Source organism: Zootoca vivipara, chromosome 7 (assembly GCF_965207765.1).
Source record: "Zootoca vivipara chromosome 7, rZooViv2.hap1.1, whole genome shotgun sequence".
NCBI classification, from domain to species: Eukaryota; Metazoa; Chordata; class Lepidosauria; order Squamata; family Lacertidae; genus Zootoca; species Zootoca vivipara.
The window spans coordinates 23,035,175-23,059,302 of NC_142590.1; the positions used below are offsets into that span (position 1 = coordinate 23,035,175).

The 24,128-nt window shown below is 43.1% G+C and overlaps 1 protein-coding gene across 4 annotated transcripts in view; it reads left to right on the plus strand.

The window, feature by feature from the left end:
• Positions 1 to 3,467: 3,467 nt before the first annotated feature.
• AGL (amylo-alpha-1,6-glucosidase and 4-alpha-glucanotransferase) overlaps positions 3,468 to 24,128 on the plus strand; it is a 42,957-nt gene continuing 22,296 nt past the window's right edge. The window contains exons 1-14 of one of the 4 annotated variants that reach the window (XM_088673803.1): positions 3,468 to 4,071; positions 4,593 to 4,742; positions 8,736 to 8,946; positions 9,798 to 9,964; positions 10,612 to 10,815; positions 13,906 to 14,087; positions 15,337 to 15,448; positions 16,858 to 16,978; positions 17,561 to 17,663; positions 17,778 to 17,875; positions 19,414 to 19,553; positions 20,437 to 20,624; positions 22,117 to 22,262; positions 22,565 to 22,761. In XM_088673803.1, coding sequence (XP_088529929.1) covers positions 4,661 to 4,742; positions 8,736 to 8,946; positions 9,798 to 9,964; positions 10,612 to 10,815; positions 13,906 to 14,087; positions 15,337 to 15,448; positions 16,858 to 16,978; positions 17,561 to 17,663; positions 17,778 to 17,875; positions 19,414 to 19,553; positions 20,437 to 20,624; positions 22,117 to 22,262; positions 22,565 to 22,761 — 1,951 coding nt within the window. In that variant the 5' untranslated portion in view covers positions 3,468 to 4,071; positions 4,593 to 4,660. Of the gene's footprint in view, positions 4,072 to 4,309; positions 4,459 to 4,592; positions 4,743 to 8,735; positions 8,947 to 9,797; positions 9,965 to 10,611; positions 10,816 to 13,905; positions 14,088 to 15,336; positions 15,449 to 16,857; positions 16,979 to 17,560; positions 17,664 to 17,777; positions 17,876 to 19,413; positions 19,554 to 20,436; positions 20,625 to 22,116; positions 22,263 to 22,564; positions 22,762 to 24,128 lie in introns of those variants that run through there. The other 3 variants (XM_035121879.3, XM_035121878.3, XM_088673802.1) reach the window with 3 other exon arrangements.

The window sequence follows — 24,128 nt, forward strand, 5'->3', positions numbered from 1 at the left end:
ATGTGGGGAAGGTTAAAGTACCTACCTCTTGCCCACTGATTCTCCCCTACACACGCACAAATTAGCAGGGCCCCAAATTTGCCTAGTAATGTATACAGTGAGGTTCCACCTTGAGAATTTGTTTTTTGCTCTTGGTAAGACTTTGTTTCCGTGGAAAGGCCACAAGATGGCACCATACGCTAGAATGATCACATTTTTGGCACTAGCGGCACAAAATCCAACAGCAACTGCGAAGAACTGATTCAGGGCTGCCAACTTGAATAAAATATTAGGGAGGGCAGGTAAGCCCCACGCCACATAATCAATCACATCACGGGGTGCGCCCAAACTATTTGAATGGCAATACCCATCAACTTTGGGGGGAATGGCCGCTTCAAATATTTAATTGTGGGGGCGAAGGGACCTCGGCCCCTAGCAGTTGACTCCAATGAACTGATTATTCATTCCTTATTCATTCCTTATTTATCCCATCAAACCTATCCATTCTGAAGGAAATCAGCCCTGAGTGCTCACTGGAAGGACAGATCGTGAAGCTGAGGCTCCAATACTTTGGCCACCTCATGAGAAGAGAAGAATCCTTGGAAAAGACCCTGGTGTTGGGAAAGATTGAGGGCACTAGGAGAAGGGGACAACAGAGGACGAGATGGTTGGACAGTGTTCTCAAAGCTACCAACATGAGTTTGACCAAACTGCGGGAGGCAGTGCAAGACAGGAGTGCCTGGCGTGCTATGGTCCATGGGGTCATAAAGAGTCGGACACGACTAAACGACTAAACAACAACATTTATCCCATCCTACCTCCAAGCAACAGGTTAGAAGTGATCTTTCTCTCTCTCTCTCTCTCTCTCTCTCTCTCTCTCTCTCTCTCCCTCTCTCTCTCTCACACACAACACACACACACAAATGTTCATCACCACAACAGCCCTGTGAAGTCGGTAAGACTGAGCAAGAGTAATTCGCCTTAGACAATTCACTGAGCTTCTTGGCTAAGTAGGGATTTGAACTCGGATGTCCCCAGTCAAAGTCTTGGCTGCAAGGATGCTCTCTGGCCAGGCTGCATTTTGTTCATGTATGTGTCGTATTCAGGCACAGTAAATTAACTGTGTGGTATTTCCCCCTCTCACACACTTGAGTACAGTTTTCCCTCCCTCCTTCCGGACAGATGAAACTCTGCCCCAGGCTTACAATTCAGAGACCTGTCAGAAAACTGTTTGATGAGCCCGTTAAATTATCCACCCCTGCATACAGCCTGAATGAGTAATCGATGTTCAACACCATGTGAATTTGGGGGGGGGGGAATTGTGCGGCCTTGATGTGAAATATTCTGCAAATATGTTTGCCATTGCTGTAAGAATTCTTGTATAATTGTAATTAAGTTCATGTGACAAATTTTGCATATTAACATTGATATGATCTTCTCTAACTGAGGTGGTGTTATTTTAATGTTGTAGTATGACCACAAGCAGATGTGATGTTCTTATATTCAAAGTACTTCAGGTTAATCAAATTTATACCAGCAGAAGACCCCAGGTTCGATCCGTAGGATCTCCTTATCAATTTCAACTTTCTTATTTCAGCACCATCTTAATTCCACAGTACGGTGTCCTTGCAAACATTAAAAAAACACCTCACCAAAGTGACTGCAATTTGAGAACAGGGTGGGTTTTTTTAAAAAAAGAAAACACCTCTGAGCATTGAAAATAGACTGACCTTTGACTACTGACCTTCTCTGCAGAGTGTAGTTAAAAATATTTCATCGCTGAGACACTTGTGAGCAACTGGACAGCTTCTGTTATAGGGCTGGCTGCAAATAGCAGGAAACTAGGGGTGCAAAGCTCTGAAAGAAACTAAGTGGATTGTAGTGGCAAATATAAATAAATCAGTGTTTCCGATTATATAATTCACAGCAAGAAACTGAACACAGAGGCATGTATTGCTCAATATCCTGAGGTGGTACATACTGCGGCATTTTAGAAATGGCTCTACTACAGCAAAAACTTTTAAGCTGTGATCTTGTGATTCCAGTTAGATTAGAAGCACTAGTGGCATGCTCATGCTACTTCTCTTAGAACACATTGAATTTGTTACCCCCCTCTGCCCCATGTGTTGTACAGCTCTTTCCATCCTAACTGTTCACATCAGCATGGCTTCAATAATGTCAGATTCGTTTCCATTTGTGGACACACCAGGAAGGTCTATGCAAAGTTGCTCATACCTTGGCCAGAGACAAATTTGGAATGACTTGAAAGACTCCAATCAGCGTCCAGATAAGAATCTACTGGTCTCCATGATACTCATGCCATCGGAATAGAGCCTTACTGCAAAGACTATGCGTTGGTCAGCGTGCACTGATCTACAGACATAAAACAAATTCACGCGTCTTCCCAAAACCCATCTCAAATCCAAACCGAATAGAGTCCCACGGCAATCGGCAAATGGTAACGGGGACAGGACCGTGAAATCTGGAAGCCCCTAGTCATGAACCGGCACATGGGTGGTGGATACAAATTCAGCTGAGCATCTGAGATGCAGCACTTCAGAACTGCAAAGCTGATTCCAGGTTCTAAAATGTGCAATTTTTATTGTATGGTTTTATGCATAATTCATAGAATCATAGAGTTGGAAGAGACCACAAGGGCCATCCAGTCCAACCCCCTGCCAAGCAGGAATTGTTGTAAACCATTTCGATATTATGAACAGTAGTAAATGAGCGTTTTTGAGTAAATATTTTTTTAAAAAAACAAGCAGGGTCTGCAAGAAAATGTTGCAGCAGAGGGCACCTACAAAGATATACCGATCTTCTGAGGAAGCATACTACACATCCTTAGAAACATCATATGGTTACCATTAGACAGACTGCTCTTATTTGTTATTTGTTACTGGGGGTTTCCCCCCCCCCCCTGAGGGAGAAATGCTTGAGATTTTATTCCTCAGCTGCCGAAATAACTTTGCTCACCTCTGGTACTATGAACCTTGACTATGTATAGGTGCTATTTTTTGTAAAAATGATTTGGGCCAGCCCTGCGCACTTATTTAAAAAGAAACTTCCGCATGTGCTCAGAGGCACTTATCATCCATCCAGGTCCCGTGAAAAGGCAAGATATTCCATGCGTGTTAACAGTCAGATCATTGGAAACCACCAGAAAAAAAATCTTAAAAGGAAACATTGGCAACACTGGCCCAGGGTGCTTGTGTTCGCTCCCCCTTCCCACCACCTTCCCCACCTCTGTGGGTGAGAAAACACGAAATATCAACTTGGTGCACGGCACCAAGAGCCACACTTCCTCAATCTGGCCATTTATCGGAGTCCCCGCCATGCATTCCCAATGCCATGCACACGGGCGCTCGGGGGAAATTGCCAGTGGAGGATATAGACGCGCGCGCGCAGCTCCAAGCACTGTTGGACTCCAACTCCCATGAGCCCCCGCCAGCATGGCCAATGCTCGGGAGGAGGAGAACTGTAGTCCGGCAACCGCTGGAGACCCACAGCCCCCGGTCTGGAACCTGGTCCAGTTTGGTGCCCACCTAACAAACAACTTTATTACTTGTAAACCCCCCCCCCCCATCTGGCAGCCACTCTGGGCGGCTTCCAGCGCATCTGAGAACATAAGGTGGCAAATGATCACGCGGAAATAGAGCCTGTTTTGCAAATTTGCAAGAGCCAAAGGCTTTGCGTTAGGCGCATTTTGCAATGGCCTCTGCGGCAACTTCCTTCGGCTTCGCAGTTCCTCTTCCTCCCTTTTCCCTCCTCCTCCTCCTCCCTTTCCTTTGCTGCTAGAGCAGCTCTCGCTGGGCGTGGGGAGGAGGGCATGCCAAAGGCGAGGCCGAGCGAGCTTGCGCCGCCTCTAGAGCCAGTCTCCCTGCTCGGGGTTGAGTTGAGAGCAGCAGCCTCCTCCTTCCTGGAAGCCCTTCAGGCAGGCGGGGCTATTCGCTGCCTTGCAGAGGCCGAGCCTCCTCCCGTTTGGGGCTGCATTATTCCTCACTCTTTCTTTCCTTCCTCCCTTCCCTCTCTCCGGTCCGTCTCTCTTTCGACTCCCGCCTCCCTCTTTGCGCGCAGGAGCCGCGTCTCCGGGTGAGTGGCGAGAGGCCGCGCGCCGTATTTATAGACAATCGCAGGCGGGGATATTGGGGGGGACGGGACGGGGGACTGGCTCTTCAGTGGCGCCGCCGGGGCAGGTCGTATTGTGATATGTGGGGCAGGTGGTTGTGGGTGGGGGTGGGAAGGAGAAAGAGTGACAGGCGCCAGCCCCTCAGGCCCCAGAGGAACAGCGCCCTCCTGCAGACCCGCACGGAGGTCCTCGGGTGCTTTGCAGCCTCGCCAGATTTGGCTGGGAGAGAAGAGGTTTTTTGCGCGCCCTTGGCAACCTTCCCACACACCGGCCCCTACCTCCCTCCCGTCCGGCCCTCTGATACCGTTCTCTGCCGAGTCGTTTTATTGCAAAAGGGGTGGGTGAAAAATGTAAGTGTCCCTGTGTCTGGGTGACTTTTTCAGGAGGACTTTCAAGGTGACCCCTGCATGCGCCCATCTCCTCCCTTGCCTGCTGCAAAACGCTGCTCTTTTATGTATTGTGTGTGTGTCTTTTGCTTGCCTAGGAGCCACTCCTGTCTTTCCAAAGCTAATCTCTGTGGCCTGCAAGGGCGGAGAGAGCCAGGCAGCCAAGATGCCCCACGGTAAGCAGACAAGAGTGCTGCTTCTCAACGACATGGAAAAGCTGGACAAGACCCTCTTCCGGCTGGAGCAAGGTCAGTGTCCCAGACGGCTGCTTGTGTGTTCGGTATTTTTTGTTTAACAAGTTGCGTTAGATCCTTGTGCAAGAGGAAACTCAAACAGTTGTTAACTCTTCCATCTCGTCCTCTTTTCCTGTGCACAGAGTTTGATGCATGCTTTACAAAGAAAAAAATAGATTTTTTTTAAAAAAGGGAGAGGCCTCTGCCCCAAGTAGCTTACACACAGTCAGCATGCAAACTGTAGCAACAGAGGAGCTTACCTGTGGGTAAATGGATCACATATGGCTGCCAGGAGTTAAGAAATGGCTCTCGTGAAAAAAAGTTGGGTTTTGAGGAAGGCTTTGGAGAAAACAAATTAGGGGAATCATCCAGCTGGGATGACTGTGAACACTGACATTATGAATAACTTCAATAAATAAATCAGTACTTTAACAGACGTAAGAGGCAATGAGAGAGGTGGGTGGAACCATTTAAGAAATGAGAGTTTAGTTGGCTGACGAGTATGCAAAATGCATAAAGGAATCAATATGATCCATTAATTTTTCTGAAGCTGCTCCATGCTTTTCAAATGGTTTATGAATACAGCATTCCTCTGAGTGGTCATAAACTGACTAATTATGTGTTAGGCTCCAGGCTTGCAGTGTTCTTTTTATTTTTTTAAAAAAACCACTTAAGGGCTAAACTAAGTGTGTGTCGGCAAACAGGTCAAAGAGAACAGATCACTATTTCTTTGTTTTAAAGCAGTAAGCAGAGGTGCTCTCAAATTGTGCTGTTTGCTGCATGAAACGGGTGGGTAGAGAATAGCTCAGGAATGGCAGGGCTACAATAAGCAGGGCAGTATTAACCACTTCTATCATTTCTGCCATACAAATTGTGCTTAGCACCTGCCAGTTTTTTCTTTTTCTGTTTGGTGATGGGAACAGGGCTAGTAATCACCAGTTTGCCACTGAACCCTTAGCACCGGAGGTATGGCATCTTAGTGTGCCCTTAATAAATAATTCCCAATGAACACAATGAAAGTTTTCTTCTGAATAAACTTGTGCAGCTGTGTCTAAACATGGCTATAGTCCTGCAATTAGTTGTAAATCTGCCAGTGTTGTCATCAAGGGTATCTATTACCAATGCTTCTGCTGTAATTTTAAGCAATTAGTGGGATTGGTTTTCAGCTAATTTTTCTTAAGATGGATGTGCCATCTTCTAATATGGGAAGGACGTTCTGACCCTGAAAGTAAGATGTTAGGATTGCAATCCTTAGAGGGATATACAGTGGTGCCTTGCAAGACGAATTTAATTCGTTTCGCGAGTCAATTCGTTTTGTGAAAAATTCGTCTTGCGAATCGTGGTTTCCCATAGGAATGCATTGAAATTTCTTTTTTTGCCCATAGGAACTCATTAATTTAATTTCAATGCATTCCTATGGGAAACCGCAATTCGCAAGACGAATTTTTTGCAAGACGAATTTGTCTTGCGAGTCACCTTCAGATCGCAAGACTCATTCGTCTTGCGAAAAATTCGTCTTTCAGGGCATTCGTCTTGCGAGGTACCACTGTACACGGGAACTGACCTCAGTCGGGCCCATCTGCTGTAAGAGGAAGTACAGTGACAGTTTAAGCTGTTGTAACTTTGATGTAAATTCTATTGAAAGTTTGGAATGTAAGGAAGGGCAGTTTTGCACATGGTGGTGAATGACATAGCCTAGAAAAAAATGGAATGCCCTTTCATTCCCCCACAAGAGAGGGGGCATGAAATGTTATCATAGCCATACTGGAGCCGCTATTGATAGAGGCTGGTGTGTGGGTTCTGAAAGCAGAATTGGCAGCCAAGTACACGAAGTTGGCTTGCTTAAATGTTCTCCCAAGTGCTAAGCACCCACTTGCGGAAAATTGGTTACCATGCAGCTGCAGTAATGTTTAGGACTGCAGATGGATGCCCCAGTTACCTAGGAGTGAGCCTTACAATGCAATCCCAACCATACCTACTCAGAAGTAACAGTCATATCCAGAATTTAAAAACCACACCTCCTCTACGCAGGAGATGTTTCTGCAGTCTTGGACAGGGAACATGCTAGAATAATACATCATTGACGGTGTAGGCTCGGAAGTTTGAAGCGTTTGTGCTTCCTGCTTCATCTGTAACATCTTAGGTGCTCGTTTGTACATTAACAGAGCAATTTGTTGCTCAGGAGGAAGCTCCATTGAGGTTAATGAGATTTGCCCCCATGTTACTTGTAAAGCATGGAATCGCAAGTACTTTACACAATCCAGGAAATCGGCAGAAAAGAAGTAAACTTAAAGCATGGTTAGGATCAGGCAGTAATAATTTTAATTGCTGAATTCCGAAGAACTTTTGAAGCCTCAAAATGTGTTGCTTTTTTAATTTTAATTTTCTTAAATTCCAACTTTTCAATAATAAATTATGAGTCTCAAAAGTGGTTCCCCAGGTACATAAAACAAAATCAGTAAACAACAGCAGTTAAAATTGACCCAGATAGTAATGTAATCTCAACAACTAGCCGGAACCAAAAATAATTCAACTGTGTTTAACAAATTATGCTGCTCTAAAACTAGGAATTTGCTCAGGTGATTTGATTTTATAATTTGGAAAATGGCTAGGGGAGCACCTCAAGGGCAATGCACTATGGTAGTGAAGGAAAATGTAGCTAGTTCTTATCTGCAACCTAGGGGGGGGACGATTTGGGAATACTTTTAAAATAGCAAAAGCCATGCACTTCCACATAGCAGAAAGAACTAACAGATAGACAGTTTGTAACTAATATGAGCAATGCATTTTTAGTCTACATGGGTTTTAGGGAATAAGATATCAGTAGCAAACATCTCTGCAGTCCGATCTATGTTTAGCAAACTATAAACAAACTTGTCAAGCCTGTAGCAAAAGCATAAATGACCTGATCTTAGATTTATTTTTATAGACATTGTTAGGAAGGCAAAGAACCTTAGGCTTAACAAATTATTATTATTATTATTATTATTATCGTATTTATTAAATTGGTATACCATTCTCCATCCATAGATCTCAGGGTGGTTCACAACACAAAAATGCATAATACAAACAAGAACACACACAAAAAAAATAACCCCACAACATATTTAAGATGGTATTGGATGTAGTCAGCCCTAAGGCCTGTTTGAAGAGGAATGTTTTTGCCTGGTGCCTAAAGGTATAAAATGAAAACACCAGCCGAACCTCCTTGGGGAGAGCATTCCACAGACAGGGAGCCACTGCAGAAAAGGCCTTTCCCAAAGAACTTCACGCTGCTTACCAATTCATTTCTGTGTCAGTAAATGAAGGTAACAGATGCAGATGAAATCATGGACTACTCATATAGGACTACTCATATATTCGTACAACTTCATTCTGGCATTGCTTTTAAGCTGGCTCTGTTCCATATCTTCTTTGAAACTGTTATAAAATGTCTTTCTCTCGTATAATTTCGTAAATTGTGTGTAGTACTTTATGAGCCTTGGAGGTCACAGTAGCCAAGGCTGTTTTGTTTTGGATGAACAGATACTTTGTGTGGTGTTGGATTTTTAAAGAAAATAATCTTTGTGTGAGTGCTTTGTTCTTTGTTGTTCATGGCTCCCTCTTGCATATGGTTTGCAAGATCTAGGCCTTGGTCATTAGTGGCTTTTAATGAGTGAACAACTATACCGTTCTGTTCATATCTGTAGCTCAATCGATTGAGCTGGTTGATGTCTAAATATTCAATTTCCAGCATTCACTGTTAGCCAACATATGAGACATAACTGGGCATGAAGTTAAAATCTGGCCTGAGAGCTAATGCATATAACCACATTGGGGGTTTTCAACCTGCGCAGCCATTCCTTTCCTCCATGCATAAACAGAACCCACAGAAATCATGGCAAACAAACCAGCCATTTCTTCAACAGTCCTTTCTGGCAGTTGGCTCATTGAGGCGTCGTTCCATGTTGATAAGTTTTAAAATATGGGTGTTTGCACTCTAACAGTTGCCTGTTTTGCTCTGCTCAGGTTTTGAACTACAGTTCCGACTGGGGCCTACCTTGCAAGGCAAGCACGTTACGGTGCATACCAACTACCCAGCTTCTGGAGAAGGGTTCAGCCGCCACAAGTTCAGGTGCCTGTCGTGGCACAACCCAACAGGGAAAGAAGATGATTCTGACAAATTCTGCAAACTAGATCTCCAGATCTCTGGGTCATACCAGTATTATTTTAGTCATGAGTAAGTAATGGTTGGATCCGGAGGAAGAGAAGCTTGCATCAGCACCTCCTGTTTCTTACGCAGTCGTACTTTGGATCTCAAACGCCTTGGCTCCCGAACAAATTGGCTCCTGAATAATCGATACCCGGAAGTGAGAGTTCTGGTTTCCGAACGATTTTTGGAAGCCGAACATCCGGTGCAGCTTCTGCAGCTCCGATTGGCTGCAGGATGCACAGCCACAGATAAAAGCAGTAACAGTTAAAATTGTGGGCAGCCATCTATTCAGTTAAAAACAACTTGGAATAGTAAAATCTTTAAGGCCCTCTTGAACTCAACTAGAAAGGGATCCAGAGGCATACAGGGCATGTGAAGCACTTTGAACACTATAAATTGCTTTATAATTATAATTGCAGCAGCAGGAAAACAGTCTTATAATGTCAGGAAGGTCACAGGTGAATTTGAGATGGTACCTGGGGAAAGCTCCTCGATTCTTTCTAAAACATGGGTTAAATGCATTTGACTTTCCTAGCATTCTAATTTCAGCCATTCAACAGTTTTTATTCTATGTTTGGCTTCTCTTAATAACACTTCTATGTATATCTACATAGGAGTAACATCCATTAAGTACAGTGAGGTTTACTCTTCCGGGTTAGTGAGTATAGATTTGGAGGCTTAAAGGGTTTTTAAAAAGCAGTATCTTCTGAGCTTCAAAGTATTGTAAATGCTTTCTGATTCCCTTAAAGACATTAACATAATTTTAGAATAGCAAGCGAAAAATACCTTGTTAGGTCTTGGTAATAATAGGTGGTTGACTCCAGCATTTATTTGCTTTTGTATTGATAAAAGATGTGTGCGTGTGTGTGTTATTGCAGAGATAAGAAAAGCGGTGGAGGTTACATAGTTGTGGATCCTATTTTGCGTGTTGGTGCTGACAATCATGAATTGCCCTTGGATTGTGTTACACTCCAGACATTCCTGGCTAAGTGTCTGGGACCATTTGATGGATGGGAAGATCGTCTTAGAGTCGCAAAAGAATCTGGTAATAAACACATTGACTCCCAAATCAAATCTCTGGCACATAGCACTGATTGACTGTATTTAAATATGCTATTTCTTCCGGGGAGCTCAAGGCAATACACACAGGGTTCCCAGGCAAATCTCCCATTTGGATGCTAACCAGACCCAGACCTGTTTGGCTTCACCAAGCTTGCTGCATTCTTTATGAAGGGTTGCTTTCGGTACTCAGCAAGTAGCGGGTGGCACTGAGACCACTCAGCCTCTTGGGCTTGCCGATCAGAAAGTTAGCGGTTCGAATCCCCGCAGTGGGGTGAGCTCCCGTTGCTCTGTCCCAGCTCCTGCCAACCTAGCAGTTCGAAAGCAGGCCAGTGCAAGTAGAAAAATAGGTACCACTGCAGCGGGAAGGTAAACAGCGTTTCCGTGCACTCTGGCCTCCGTCACAGGCCCGTTGCACCAGAAGTGGTTTAGTCATGCTGGCCACATCACCCGGAAAGCTGTCTGTGGACAATCACCGGCTCCCTCGGCCTGAAAGTGAGACGAACATCGCACCCCATAGTCACTTTTGACTGGACTTAACCATCCAGGGGTCCTTTACCTTTACCTTCAATACTTAAGACTGCCCAGTCTGCTATAAGTGTCATGTTAATACATTTCATTATTGCTTTGTAGGTTACAATATGGTTCACTTGACACCAGTCCAAAAACTTGGTTCATCAAGATCATGTTATTCATTAGCTGATCAGCTGGAAATAAATCCTGATTTTTCAACCTCTAACAAAAAGTGTTCTTGGAGTGAGCTTGGAAAACTAGTGGAAAAAATGAAAAATGAATGGAATATGCTTTGTATTACCGATGTAGTCTACAATCACACTGGTATGTACATTTTTGCTGTCATTTGAATTTAACCTCAAGGCTAAAATGCATAGGGTAATAGTTTCTCTGTCTTATCCACTGCTCTAAACAAATGCACACATTTGTATCCAGCAACTTTTGCATGCATCTGCAAACTTCACAAAGAGCAGTCGTGTCCAGGAGTATAAAAAGAGAATTTTAAAAATATATTTTTAAGAATTAGTTCAAGCTAGGCAGTAAATTTCCCTCTAGGCTCTCTGTGTGTTGTTTAAAACTGTATTTTACTTAAATAACCCAGAAAAAATAGGGGGTGGCATTTGGTGGTGATCTTAAGATTTGTAACTATTCTGACATTTTTAATTGACTTGCTTTCAAAATGCTTTGAGGGTAACAGCTCCTGTGAGCACGAAACGTTGTGCCTCTGTTACCCAAGAGAAGAAAGTCCTTCCTTTTTTCAGTTTCTTCTTTTTTTAAAAAAAAAGGGGGGTGGAGGACATTTCCATGCCAATTTTGAGAACTGGGCAAAAGTATTGCAAAAATAGAAACATTTGTGCAGCTAAGTAGAGACTGGTGAAAGTGTCCAAGTGGAACGTAGCCTCATTTTGTCAGTTCAATTGGCTGGCTGCTTTTACTGCTGATGGCAGAGCTCCATGTTTATAAAGGTCAAACCTTCAGTGAAAAGTAAGATCTTCGTGGCTTTAGAATGCCAGGTTCTAAAGGATCTTGAGTTTCAATGTTGGAGGACAATTTTAGGTTAAGGAAGAACAACTTGCACCACAACAGCGGTGCTGTTCTTCCCTAGACAGTTTCCTTGATATCCAGACAAAGGCCAGGCTTTATTTTCTGTCACTCCTATGTGACAGAGAGAGAGAGAGAGAGAGAGAGCACTTATTGAATGCCCCCCTCCAGCAGGCAGATTGAGACACCCATGTACCTCAATGATGGGCTGGTGAACCTTGAACTGCTTGCATCGGAAGAAGCTTTGGGTCTGGGTGATGGTTTGAGATGTAGAACATCATCACCGGATATATTACAGCTATCAAGTGATGAATATGCATATTTGAGCTTGCACCTATCCCCGGAGAACTATATCAGCACAAGTCTCACTCAGTGGAATAGCTATTTTTTGAGAACTTGCAGAGTTCCTTAGTTCCTGGGTGTGGGTACTTCAACATTGTCTCCTTTGATTACAAAATTTAATAACAGGTAGGTAGCCGTGTTGGTCTGAGTCGAAACAAAATAAAAAAATTCCTTCAGTAGCACCTTAAAGACCAACTAAGTTTTTATTTTGGTATGAGCTTTCGTGTGCATGCACACTTCGTCAGATACACTGAAACAGAATCCACCAGAGCCTTATGTATATTCAGAGGGTGGGGGTGGGGGTGATGGGAATGGGTGATGAGCTGACAGGAGTGGTAAACCTGTTGATGGCTGTTAATGACTGTTAATGACTGCTATTGGTCTTGTGGGGGGGGAGCAAGGGCTGAGGTGCTAAGGAAAGCTTGATCATGTATAATGAGATAAGAATCCTATGTCTCTGTTCATGCCAGGTGTCTCCATTGTTTTAAGCTTGGTAATGAGTTGCAATTCAGCGACTTCTCTTTCCAGTCCATTTCTGAAATTTTTCTGTAATAAAACAGCTGCTTTGAGATCTTGTATAGAATGTCCTGGGAGATTGAAGTGTTCTCCTACTGGTTTCTCTGTCTTGTGATTCCTGATGTCAGATTTATGTCCATTTATCCTTTGGCGTAGGGTTTGGCCTGTTTGTCCAATATAGAGAGCTGGAAGGCACTGTTGGCATTTGATGGCATACACAATGTTAGAAGATGAGCAATTAAATAGTCCTGAGACACCTGAGACACCTGGCATGAACAGAGACATAGGATTCTTATCTCATTATAAATATAAATATAAATAAAATTTAATAAGCAATGCATGTAGTGCAATTTCAGTAGTTGGCAAAGTTCTCCCCAAAAAGGAACATAATTTCATGTGTGCTCTTCAGAATTTTGGGAAATGATTTTATGGCAATGGGGGGGGGAGTGACTAAAAATTAGTGTTGATGCCTTCCTTGACATTGCAAAGTATATATGAAGGACAACATTTAAACTTCTAAAGATCTAGGGCTGGAATCAGCTATAAGGTTCCATTAGTGGAAGCCAATGCAAGGACTGCCACTAGTGCAATGGTTATCCCCATGTGTAACTCTTCATCTCCCCCAGTTCTGCCCTGGAGGGCCAGGAAAAAACCCATGTCACCCCATGATGGAAGGGAAAGATAGATAGTTCTGTGAGCACAAGCTTTTCTGCTTGCCCCAAAGAACGATCTCCTTAGCACTATGTTGAAGCCTACCCAATACCTGTGAGTGTTCGCATCAGGCTGATTAGTAATGGCAGGTTATTGGTAAAATACCTGATCAGTTAACATTAGAAAAGAGGTATAACGTTGGCTGAAAAACTCACTTGCCAACTGCATCCGGCAAAAAGGCCAAGCTACAGAAAGGGACTTTGAAACTTGGCAAGGCTTTATTGCTTCAGCGGTTGGTTGCTGATTCATATTGAAAAGAATGAGCAACAAATCTCACCGCTGTGGAACGAAAAGATTTATAATATCCCAGTAGTGAATCTTGAACGGAGGAGAATATATGTGCTCAGCTTCTTGAGTTTTTTTTTACTTTCAGCAGTATTCCTAGACTTCTCCGTACACCAGGCTTCCTCCAACTCGGCCCTCCAGATGTTTTGAGACTACAGTTCCCATCATCCCTGACCACTGGTCCTGCTAGCAAGGGATCATGGGAGTTGTAGGCCAAAAACACCTGGAGGGCCAAGTTGGAGGAAGCCTGCTGTAGACAGTAGGCAGTCAACAAATATGAGAAATGCCTTGGGATTCTGTGCATTGTCGTTTTCTGCATTAAGAAATTAAGAAGCACCTACTAAATATGACATATCCAATGGAAGACTTCCTAGTTTCCTGTCCATTCAGAATCTTAACTTTCATATATACCCTCCATAGAGGTAATTGGCAGGATAATGGAAGTGCCATCCTGAGGTGCTATGTGCTTAATATTTATTTATTGTCTTGCTCATTGTGTGTCTCTTTTGTTTTCCCTAGCTTCAAATAGTGAATGGATAACTCAGCATCCAGAATGTGCATACAATCTTGTTAATTCTCCTCACTTGAAACCAGCCTGGCTTTTGGACCGAGCCCTGTGGCATTTAACCTGTGAAGTGGCTGGTGGGAAATGCAGCGATAAAGGCGTTCCTCCGCTGCTTGAGAATGAGCACCACTTGAACGTAAGAAATAAACACATAATATATTGCTTGATAACACGTGCAGTCACTGAATGAATGGGAAGTCTAATTTATAATCTGTGGGACTTCTAACCGATTCGCTTTTCAGCTTGCCTTTCTGTGGGAGGATTAATACTTCATTTCCTTCAGTATGGCTGTAGTCTTTTTATATAGTTAAAAAAGACGGCATCTGTATGCTAATCCTTTCTATTGTACTTCGTAACATTTGTCTTAAGTACAGTGTTATTGGGTTAGATCCAATGTGTGGCAATTAGACTAAGGCTACCAGGTTTTTTTCAATGAATCCAGGGACACTTTTCAACTTCAATGGATTTTGTGTGGGGACGGATTTTGTAAATCCGGGGACTGTCCCTGGGAATGGTAACCTTAAATTAGACTCCTGTTTACACAGCAGGACTTTCCCTTCCTCTCTTCCCGTTCTTGCCTCCTCAATAGATGTCTTGTTGCACAAGGAAGAGAAGTGTTGTTATGCAACCGGACAGACTTTGCCCATTGTATTTCCAGGGTATATGGTTTTTTAAAAAAACATTTCTCTTTCTGGCTCTGTATTGCAAGTGGCCTTGCCATGAATATTTTGTAGAATAGTGACTCATAAGTTCATATAAAAGTAAGTTATATATGTACTAGGGTTCAGCTCAAAACTTTCCCTTCCTAAGTATGTCTCCCAGTACGTTGCCGAGCACAATTCAAAGTGTTGATGCTGACCTTTAAAGCCCTAAATGGCCTCAGCCCAGTATATCTGAAGGAGCGTCTTCTCCCCCATTGTGGGCCTTCTGGCGGTTCCCTCATTGGGAGAAGCCAAGTTACAGGGAACCAGGCAGAGGGCCTTCTTGGTAGTGGCACCCGCCCTGTGGAACACCCTCCCACCAGATATCAAAGAGAAAAACAACTACCAGACTTTTAGAAGACATCTGAAGGCAGCCCTGTTTAGGGAAGCTTTTAATGTTTAATAGATTTTAATATTCTGTTGTGAGCCGCCCAGAGTGGCTGGGGAAACCCAGCCAGATGGGCAGGGTATAAATAATTTAGTAATAGTATTAATATTAGTATTTGCTGCTTGATTCTGTGCTTTCTTTCCCGTGAAACAGTATAAATGCCTCACAGAGTGTTGTGTATGTAATAAAGGTATGATGGCTCAGAACAGTTTTGGCACAGGAGCATTTATAATTAATTTTTGTATATGGCACTGAATTTTGTTTACCTGCCTAACATGCTGCTTTTATTTTTGTAGAATGTCCGTAAAGTCATTTGGGAGGATATTTACCCAAAGCTAAGATTATGGGAATTTTTCCAAGTAGATGTTAACAAAGCAGTCCAGCAATTTAAAACTCTCTTGACTCAAGGTAAATTTAAAAAAAACCTTATTACTCTCAGCACAAAGAAATGACACCTGGGATCTAGGTAGCTGCGGGTGGCTTGTGCTACTAGGCCAGTGGAACTTTTGACTACATTTCTTGTGGCATGTTGCAAATAAAGCTACTTTCAAAAGTCCATTCTGTTCCAAAAAGCAGCTTGTCACAGGGCAATAGGGCAGCTTGGAGAACAGGATTCAGCTGGTGGGGCAGATTCGGAGCTTCCCTGTCCCTGGCAGGCCACTTTGAGAGGGCCTATGCCCTGGTATCTGCTTACCTGTTCTTCTTTTGCAGTGTGGCCAGAGTTCAAGTGTAGAAAGTAGCTCAAGCTAAATGGGTTATGTCTGTGTACTGTGCTGAGAAATGACCATAAGCTACATGGGAGACAGGGGTGGGTGGGTGTGGGGGACTCCCTGGTCCTGAATGGGGTAACCATGCCCCTGAAGGACCAGGTGCGCAGCCTGGGAGTCATTTTGGACTCTCAGCTGTCCATGGAGGTGCAGGTCCATTCTGTGTCCAGGGCAGCTGTCTATCAGCTCCACCTGGTACGCAGGCTGAGACCCTACCTGCCCGCGGACTGTCTCGCCAGAGTGGTGCATGCTCTGGTTATCTCCCGCTTGGACTACTGCAACATGCTCTACATGGGGCTACCTTTGAAGGTGACCAGGAAACTACAATTAATCCAGAATGCGGCAGCTAGACTGCGTGACTGGGAGTGGCCGCTGAGACCATATAATACTGGTCCTGAAAGACCTACATTGGCTCCCAGGAAGTTTCCGAGCACAATTCAAAGTGTTGGCACAGACCTTTAAAGTCCTAAACGGCCTCGGCCCAGTATACCTGAAGGAGCGTCTCCAACCCCATCGCTCAGCTCAGACACTGAGGTCCAGCTCCAAGGGCCTTCTGGCGGTTCCCTCACTGCGAAAAGTGAGGTTACAGGGAACCAGGCAGACGGCCTTCTCAGTAGTGGCGCCTGCCCTGTAGAACGCCCTCCCCATCAGATGTCAAGGAAATAAACAACTGTCTGACTTTTAGAAGACATCTGAAAGCAGCCCTGTTTAGGGAAGTTTTTGATGTTTGATCATTTGTCATGTTTTTAATATTCTGTTGGGAGCCACCCAGAGTGGCTGGGGAAACCGAGCCTGATGAGCGGGATATAAATAATAAATTATTATTATATTATTATGCTTTAGGAGCACTGAAAACAAACTGTGGGGGGGGGGTAAATTTTGATTATTTTAGAATGGAAGGAGTCTGTCCACTGTGCAACAAGTTAGACTGCATTTGGATCTGTGAGTGTTCCTTGGATTTCAGAATAATAAAGAACTGCCCACAGTCATCTAGGCAATAAATGCTTTTAAACTCATTAAAAAATATTCCGTTTCTTAAATCTACAACAGGTGGTTCTAAAGTTAAAACTGACCCCAGTCAACACCTTGCAATTGTTCAGGATCCTGAATTCAAGAGACTCGGCTGCACTGTAGATATGAACATTGCATTGAACACCTTCATACCAAATAGGTACGCCCTTGCTCAAAGTATTTTTAAACACTGAAATGTCTTGGTGGCACATGCTTTTCCAAGAGGGGGGAGTCAGACCTGTCATTCAAGGGTCAGAAAATTGGGTCTGCTCCATTCGCAGACAAACGAGGAGCCTAATAAATGTGCCTCGAAAACTGCACAGCTAGTGGCATCTCGTTCAATCCATTGGCATAAAACACACCCACTGAATTTGGTATGAAACTGTCTTCAGTGTTGCTGAGCACCTGAATTTTCAGTTCTTACTTGGAAGGCTCAGTGGCTGCTATTTCACAAGTTGTGTGGTTCTTACAGAGTGCTGTTCCCATACTTTTTTTAATGCAAAGTTGAGTGCAAAAGGAACAAACTATTTCAGATTCACCAAAGTATGATCTCAAAGGTAGCTTGAATGAGAAAAGCTTACAAGTAGGCCTTGACTGCCTCAGACGCAGATGATTCATTTTGCATTGACTCGATGTTGACATTGGAGTGTAAGGAGGCATCAACTTCCTCATGGCTGTGCATGAATTAAACTCAAAACTCCCGACACGGCATTTCAATGTTTTCATGCGTTGTTGTTTTCAGCAATGGGCCTGCTGCAATAGAGGAATGCTGTAACTGGTTCCGCAAGAGAGTCGAAGAACTAAACGGTGAAATGTACAGGCAGACAAACTACCATCAAGAGCAGGTTGTAACAATAAGACGTCTTTGAAGTTCATGCTTGCATTCATTTGTTCATTATTTGTAGCGTCCACTGAACTGTTAAAGCTGTGCTGAAATGACTGCTTTTACTGGCTTCCAGGCGGCCAATTGCATCGTGGCGACGGTGAGCTATGAACGACTGGCTGGACATGGTCCCAAGTTAGGTCCCGTAACCCGAAAGTTTCCTTTAGTTACAAGGTATTCTATCTTCTACACTCAAAAGAAAATGTATTGGGTGATGGATAAAAATGGTTGGTGCTTGGTAATGTGTCAGAAAGTATAGATTGTAGAACAAGACTCTGACTTTGAGTGCATGTCATGTGTATTTTTGTTTAATAAGCCAAGATATACTATACACACCCTCACTCAAACATGCGCACAGCTCCTTCCCTCCTCTTTTTGCAGCATGCATGTGTTAAACCTGGGTGTCTCCAATTAATCAGTATGTCTCTGAATACCAATACCAGCTGCTGGGGAATGTGAATGGGAGAGTACTAGCGTGCTCATGTCCTTGCAGGCTTTCTGTAGGTATCTTGCTAGCCATCACGAGGATAGAATGCTGGACTAGAAGAGCCTTTGGTCTGATCCTGTACCTATGTTGTAAACGTAGCTTCCTGTTGCTTCCAACTCAGGTAGCCAGGTTAAAAACAAAGTAGGATCATAAGGCACAGCTTTTGAAGTCGATTTCAAATCCTGGCTCGTTCTGAACATGATAGCCACCATTTCTTGGTTTGGGTAAGAGGGGGGGACTATGCTTCATTGGAGATTTCCTGGTTGAAATGCAGCATGTGACAAACGGAGGAAAGAAAGGACTCACCAAGGTATTCTGAAAATTTCATTCACCTAGGTATACTAAAAATTTCAGTCAAATTCTGTGGACATCTAAGACGTGCTGCTGAACGTTGGCAGTCATCTAAATTTGATTGTGTGACTTCACTTGTGCGTCTGTTTTTGGATGTCCATGAAGTTTCACTGAAATGGTGAGTGTTCATGTGTGTGGATATAATATATATTGCACACAGTATTCGTCAATTAGAGCAGTGAGATTTGGGTGTTTTTGCAGGGGTTGGTGGATATCAGATTTGGGGGGCAATCGGCAATCACTTACCCCAAAGCCTCTTAAATGTATTAAAGGCTTGAAGGCCTTTGGAAGTGCGGTTAGAAATTTAAACACGCAAATAGTTTAACTTAAAATATGTCAAGAGACTGAATTTAAAAACTTGTGTTTCACTGTTTGGAAAGATTTGTTTTTAAAAGAGTGTTTACAAGTTTTGAAAGCTAGGGTGCAACCATCTACTTGCTTGATATATGCGAAATTGTAGATGTAATATAATCTTCAGTGAGATTGCTGATATTCATAAAGTAGTGGATTACTATGTGTGGGATTTGGGCCTCATGGGATAACAGTTTGCTAGAAGAGACAAAAAGCTCAACTCCAAACAAAAGCGCCCACTATTAAGCTGGTTGTGGCAGAAAGGGCTTACGTATGTTGTAGGCACGTCCATTATTAAAAATTCTTTTTTTCTTTCTGGTATGACGCATTTCGATTGTCATTATATACAATCTGATGCTCTAAAACGGATGGGGCACCTGTGGCCCTCCAGATGTGGCTGGGCTGCAGCTTCCATCAGGCCCAGCCAGCATAGGCAATAGGCAGGGATGATGTAGTCCTCAAACACCTGGAGGGTCATGGGTTCAATACCCTGACTCTAAAAAGTACTTTCTGTACTTTACAGCTACTTTACATACCCATTTAAAGAGCTAACCCTGGAAGAAGAAGAACGCATGTTGCATCAACCTGACAAAGCAAGTTATTTTATGGCCCACAACGGTTGGGTGATGGGAGATGACCCTTTAAGAAATTTTGCTGAACCAGGTGGGTGATCCTGAAAGTTATATAAAACTTTTTTTTTAATGCCTTTTGCTAGCATAGGTGAACAGGGATGTTGTGCCCTTTTTCAGTTACACTGCAACTTCTTATTGCAGTACCTTGAGTAGTCTCCTAGGCGCCTTTCAATAAGACATTGGCTTCCTAAGAACTGTCTGCATTTCGGGAATCTATTTGCCCAAGGATCAATTCATCCCTGTCCCCATAGCATTGCAAGCTGTAGGTGAGGCTGCCATTGCAGAGACTTTGGGATGATGAAGCACAGCTGGGAACCAGTGCAAGTTTGTTTTAAGATCATGTTGTCAGTAAGTGGATAGGGAAAAGTAAGTCCCCTAAATTGTAATAAATAAGCTAACACATGTTAGCTTTGGGATTTCTGATCACTTAAATAGAGTTGTTGCAAAGTATGACGGGCTTAGATTAGAACTGATAATTATTTTTGTACTGTTGTTCTTAAACTGATTGTATGTGCATGGGCGTAGCCAGGATTTTTGCTGCGGGAAAGGCTTTTTTGGGGGGGGACAGAACTTCTGATTTGTATTGATTTGTATTTATTTAGGGGAGCACCCGCCCCCTCCTTGGCTACGCCCATGTGTGTACGTATTGCATATATAAAAATAATTTTGACAGTTGTAAATATGTTTATTGTAAATTGCTTCAGGGTGCCTCATGGGAAGAGGTTCATAAATGAAATAATAAACAGATAAATAAAACTTTCCATTCTGAGTTTTGATGTTACACAGATTAGTTCCGCATGTTTTTCTAGTTTGGTGTAAGTTGAAATGGCCTTTGTTTCTATCTCTGGTAAGAGTGCTGAGAACCATAACTACAACATCATGGCGTAAATTAGTATCTTTCTCCCTTTTGGCAGGTTCCCATGTTTACTTGAGAAGAGAACTCATTTGCTGGGGTGACAGTGTCAAGCTACGTTATGGGAACAAACCAGAAGACTGCCCATATCTCTGGGCTCACATGAAAAAATACACCGAGTTGACTGCCAAATATTTCCACGGAGTGCGGCTTGACAACTGTCACTCGACGCCTCTTAATGTAGCTGAGGTATAGAAAAATTTAAGCGTCTCCATTGCAAATGTGTACATAAACACACAAGAACTTTGGAACCGTTTTAAAACTTGGTCTGTTCCAGCTGATGCTCATCACAAATGTTTCATTTTTCTGACTCCTCAGTGCATATGCAGGGCTCTTTGAACATGCTTTCTAGGTCCTGGGTTAGCGGTAGAAAAGCTGCTGTTTTTTCCTCAGCCCCGTGCAGGTGTGGCACAATCCTGGGCATCTTACTCAGATGTAAACCCCCAAGGTGCTCAGTGAGGCTTGCAACTAAGCAAGAGTCCAAAAGATAGCAGCCTAACAGCGCAACCTTGTGCATCTCTGCTCGCAAGTGAAGTCCAGTTGTGTTCAATGTGCCGTACTCCTAGGTAAATGTCTGTAGGACTGCAGCCAGAGTAGTGGGTTTTGTGGTGCAGCAGTTGGGAGTGTTAGACTCGCTGCTTGTCCCTCCGCCGCCGCCCCCATCACTCGAGTATAAGCTGAGGGGGGCTTTTTCAGCACAAAAAATGTGCTGAAAAAGTCGGCTTATACTCGAGTAAATACGGAGTGTGTGTGTGTGTGTGTGTGTGTGTATGTGTGTGTATATATACACACACACATATTGCCTTGAGAATGATGGGATAACATAGAAAATAAGTAGCCATAGGTTAAATAAGGGACAGGACTCTGAAGGTTGGAAGTAGTTAACCTTGTAAACCAATGAGTTCTTCAATAAATCAACTTGGAAAACACAGAAAAATAGGAGTGAGAATAGGGCCTGCTTATCTACACCATGTTGCAATATATGTTGTAGGTTTTTCTCATCCGTGTGCTGTTTCATTTTCTATTCACTAGTTAAGATGAAAACGTTGCTCAGAATTTATATACAACTTTTTGAGGTCCAGTTACAAAGCTAGCCTTATAAGCGCTGATGAAAGCAGTTAGACTTGATGTCTGTTGTGATTAATTCGGCTATTGCCGAAAATGGACCTACTCACAAAGAAAATGGGCCTAACACGAAGAAAAGGCAAAAACATGTGAGATAAATTAGAGAGAGAGAAATTTTCAATATTTAGGCTGAGCACATATTTAAGTTTCTAATTTGACATATTTGAGCTTTATTCTTCCTTCTAGGAGTGAAAGAATTCCCCCCCTGAAAACTTCAGAGTGATAATTTTGTGTATAATCTTTGCAAAAGTTTGCCCTATTATGGGATCCACAGTTGCATTTCTGCACACAGTTATTATGGAACGGATCCAGCCAAGCTGGAGGAAGTTTTAAAGTCACAAAACTATTTCAGTTGAAGAGTTAAACATTGGCAGAATCATGCCCACTCCTTGGGGGTTCTCCCCCCCCCCCCCACACACACACATTCTCATCTCCTCAGCTTGTTTAAAGAACTGTGCTGTAATTGAGTAGCATTTGTGCTATATGCTTTTGGAAAGCACATGTTGTAAGGAAGCTGATTTTTTTATATATATAAAAAATGTATTATGATCTGTAGGAGATGCTGGCAGCAGCCAGGTCAGTCAGACCTAATCTTTACGTGATAGCAGAACTCTTCACGGGAAGTGAGGTCATAGACAATGTCTTTGTCAACCGCCTTGGGATTACCAGTCTGATTAGAGGTACCAAAACCATGCTTGAAAGGTTTGTTGCAGGACTGCTGTGTTTTGTATACATATATGAAAGTCAGAAATCTCTTTACGTGGAACTAACTTTGTGTTCTTATTTGCATTTATTCTTGTGTCCTTTTGCCAATTCAATGCCTTTCCCTCTTCCTTCTTTGCCGGCCTGTTGTGTGGGTTTTGCCCTCTTTCCCGAATCCTTGGTTTGTGCAAACGTTTCATGCATCTCTCATAACTCAATGTCTTTGGTTCTTTAATCTTGGGCCTTTCGTTTTTGTCTCTTTGCTGTGCGGCATTTTCCCTGTGGCCCAAATCCATGCCTAGCCTTGCATCCTTTCTTTTCTCCTGTTCTGCCTTTCCCCTCTGTCTGTCGCTTCCTTGGCTGTGCTTTTCGCAGTACATGATGGACACGGCTAGAAAATTGCGGCCCAACTTGTATGTAGTGGCTGAATTGTTCACGGGAAGCGAGGAGCTGGACAATATCTTTGTGAATAAGCTGGGCATTAGCTCTCTGATAAGAGGTAGGCTTGCTTCGAATTGCTCTTCCTTTTCTTAACCCTGTATTCAGGCATGATACGCTGCGAGTGAAGGAAGCGGACGTGCAAAACACTGGCTCTGCATCGGTTTATTAGAAACACATGACATTGCATTCAACATTTGCATGATAATTGTAGCATTGTGATTGTTAGGAAAGGGTATCTTGTGTATGGAAATAGTTGTGATGGCCACCTGTTCATACAACTCTGTATGAACTGCTACCTGGAGAACCCATTTCTCATCTTCAACCTGTGCAGCATTTTTAGACATAACATCGCTTGTCTCTTAACCATGGTTAAGGGATCAGGGATGAGTCATGTGGAACGCCCTCCCATCAGATGTCAAGGCAATAAACAACTATCCGACTTTTAGAAGACATCTGAAGGCAGCCCTGTTTAGGGAAGTTTTTAATGTTTGAAGTTTTATTCTGTTTTTAATGTTCTCTTGAAAGCTGCCCAGAGTGGCTGGGGAGACCTAGCCAGATGGGTGGGGTAGAAATAAATTATTATTATTATTATTATTATTATTATTATTATTATTATTATTATTATTATGTACTTTCTCCTATCTGGAGTATGAATGTGCTCTGCCCTTTCCCTACCAGGCCTAACCATGGTTTATGGTTGCAATGCCACTTACCTTAATCACAACTAACGCTGACCATTTTCCTTTTTCACTAGGGCTTACTAACCAGGGCTTGACAACAGCAAGCCCTGGTTAAGAAGAAGCCTGGTGAAGTTTACGTAACCCATGGTTAAAAGATCTGAGGTTTTCCTTACAATCTAGTGGTATATCCGTTTTCTGAAATAAAATAAATATAGATATAAGAGTGGGTGAACCAGGTGGTGGTGAGAAGGGAGCGGGCGATTTTGTGGTGTATCACCATAGTTCAGGGACTGCCTTACGTTGTGTTCAGTATATGTTTTAGAGTTCAGCATAAAACTTTATTTTTAATTGTTCCTTCTTAGCACACTGTGAAACTCTAGACTCGTTCAGATTGTGCTTTTCTCATCCAGATACAAAGACAAGGAAGCCTTAGGTTAATGCACACCCCATCCAATTCCACCATCCATTCCATGCAAGAAATTAATAATAATAATAATAATAATAATAATTTATTTATACCCCGCCCATCTGGCTGGGTTTCCCCAGCCACTCTGGGCGGCTTACAACAGAATATTAAAATACAATATTCTATTAAACATTAAAAGCTTCCCTAAACAGGGCTGCCTTCAGATGTCTTCTAAAAGTCTGGTAGATGTTCTTCTCTTTGACATCTGGCGGGAGGGCATTCCACAGGGCGGGTGCCACTACCGAGAAGGCCCTCTGCCTGGTTCCCTGTAACTTGGCT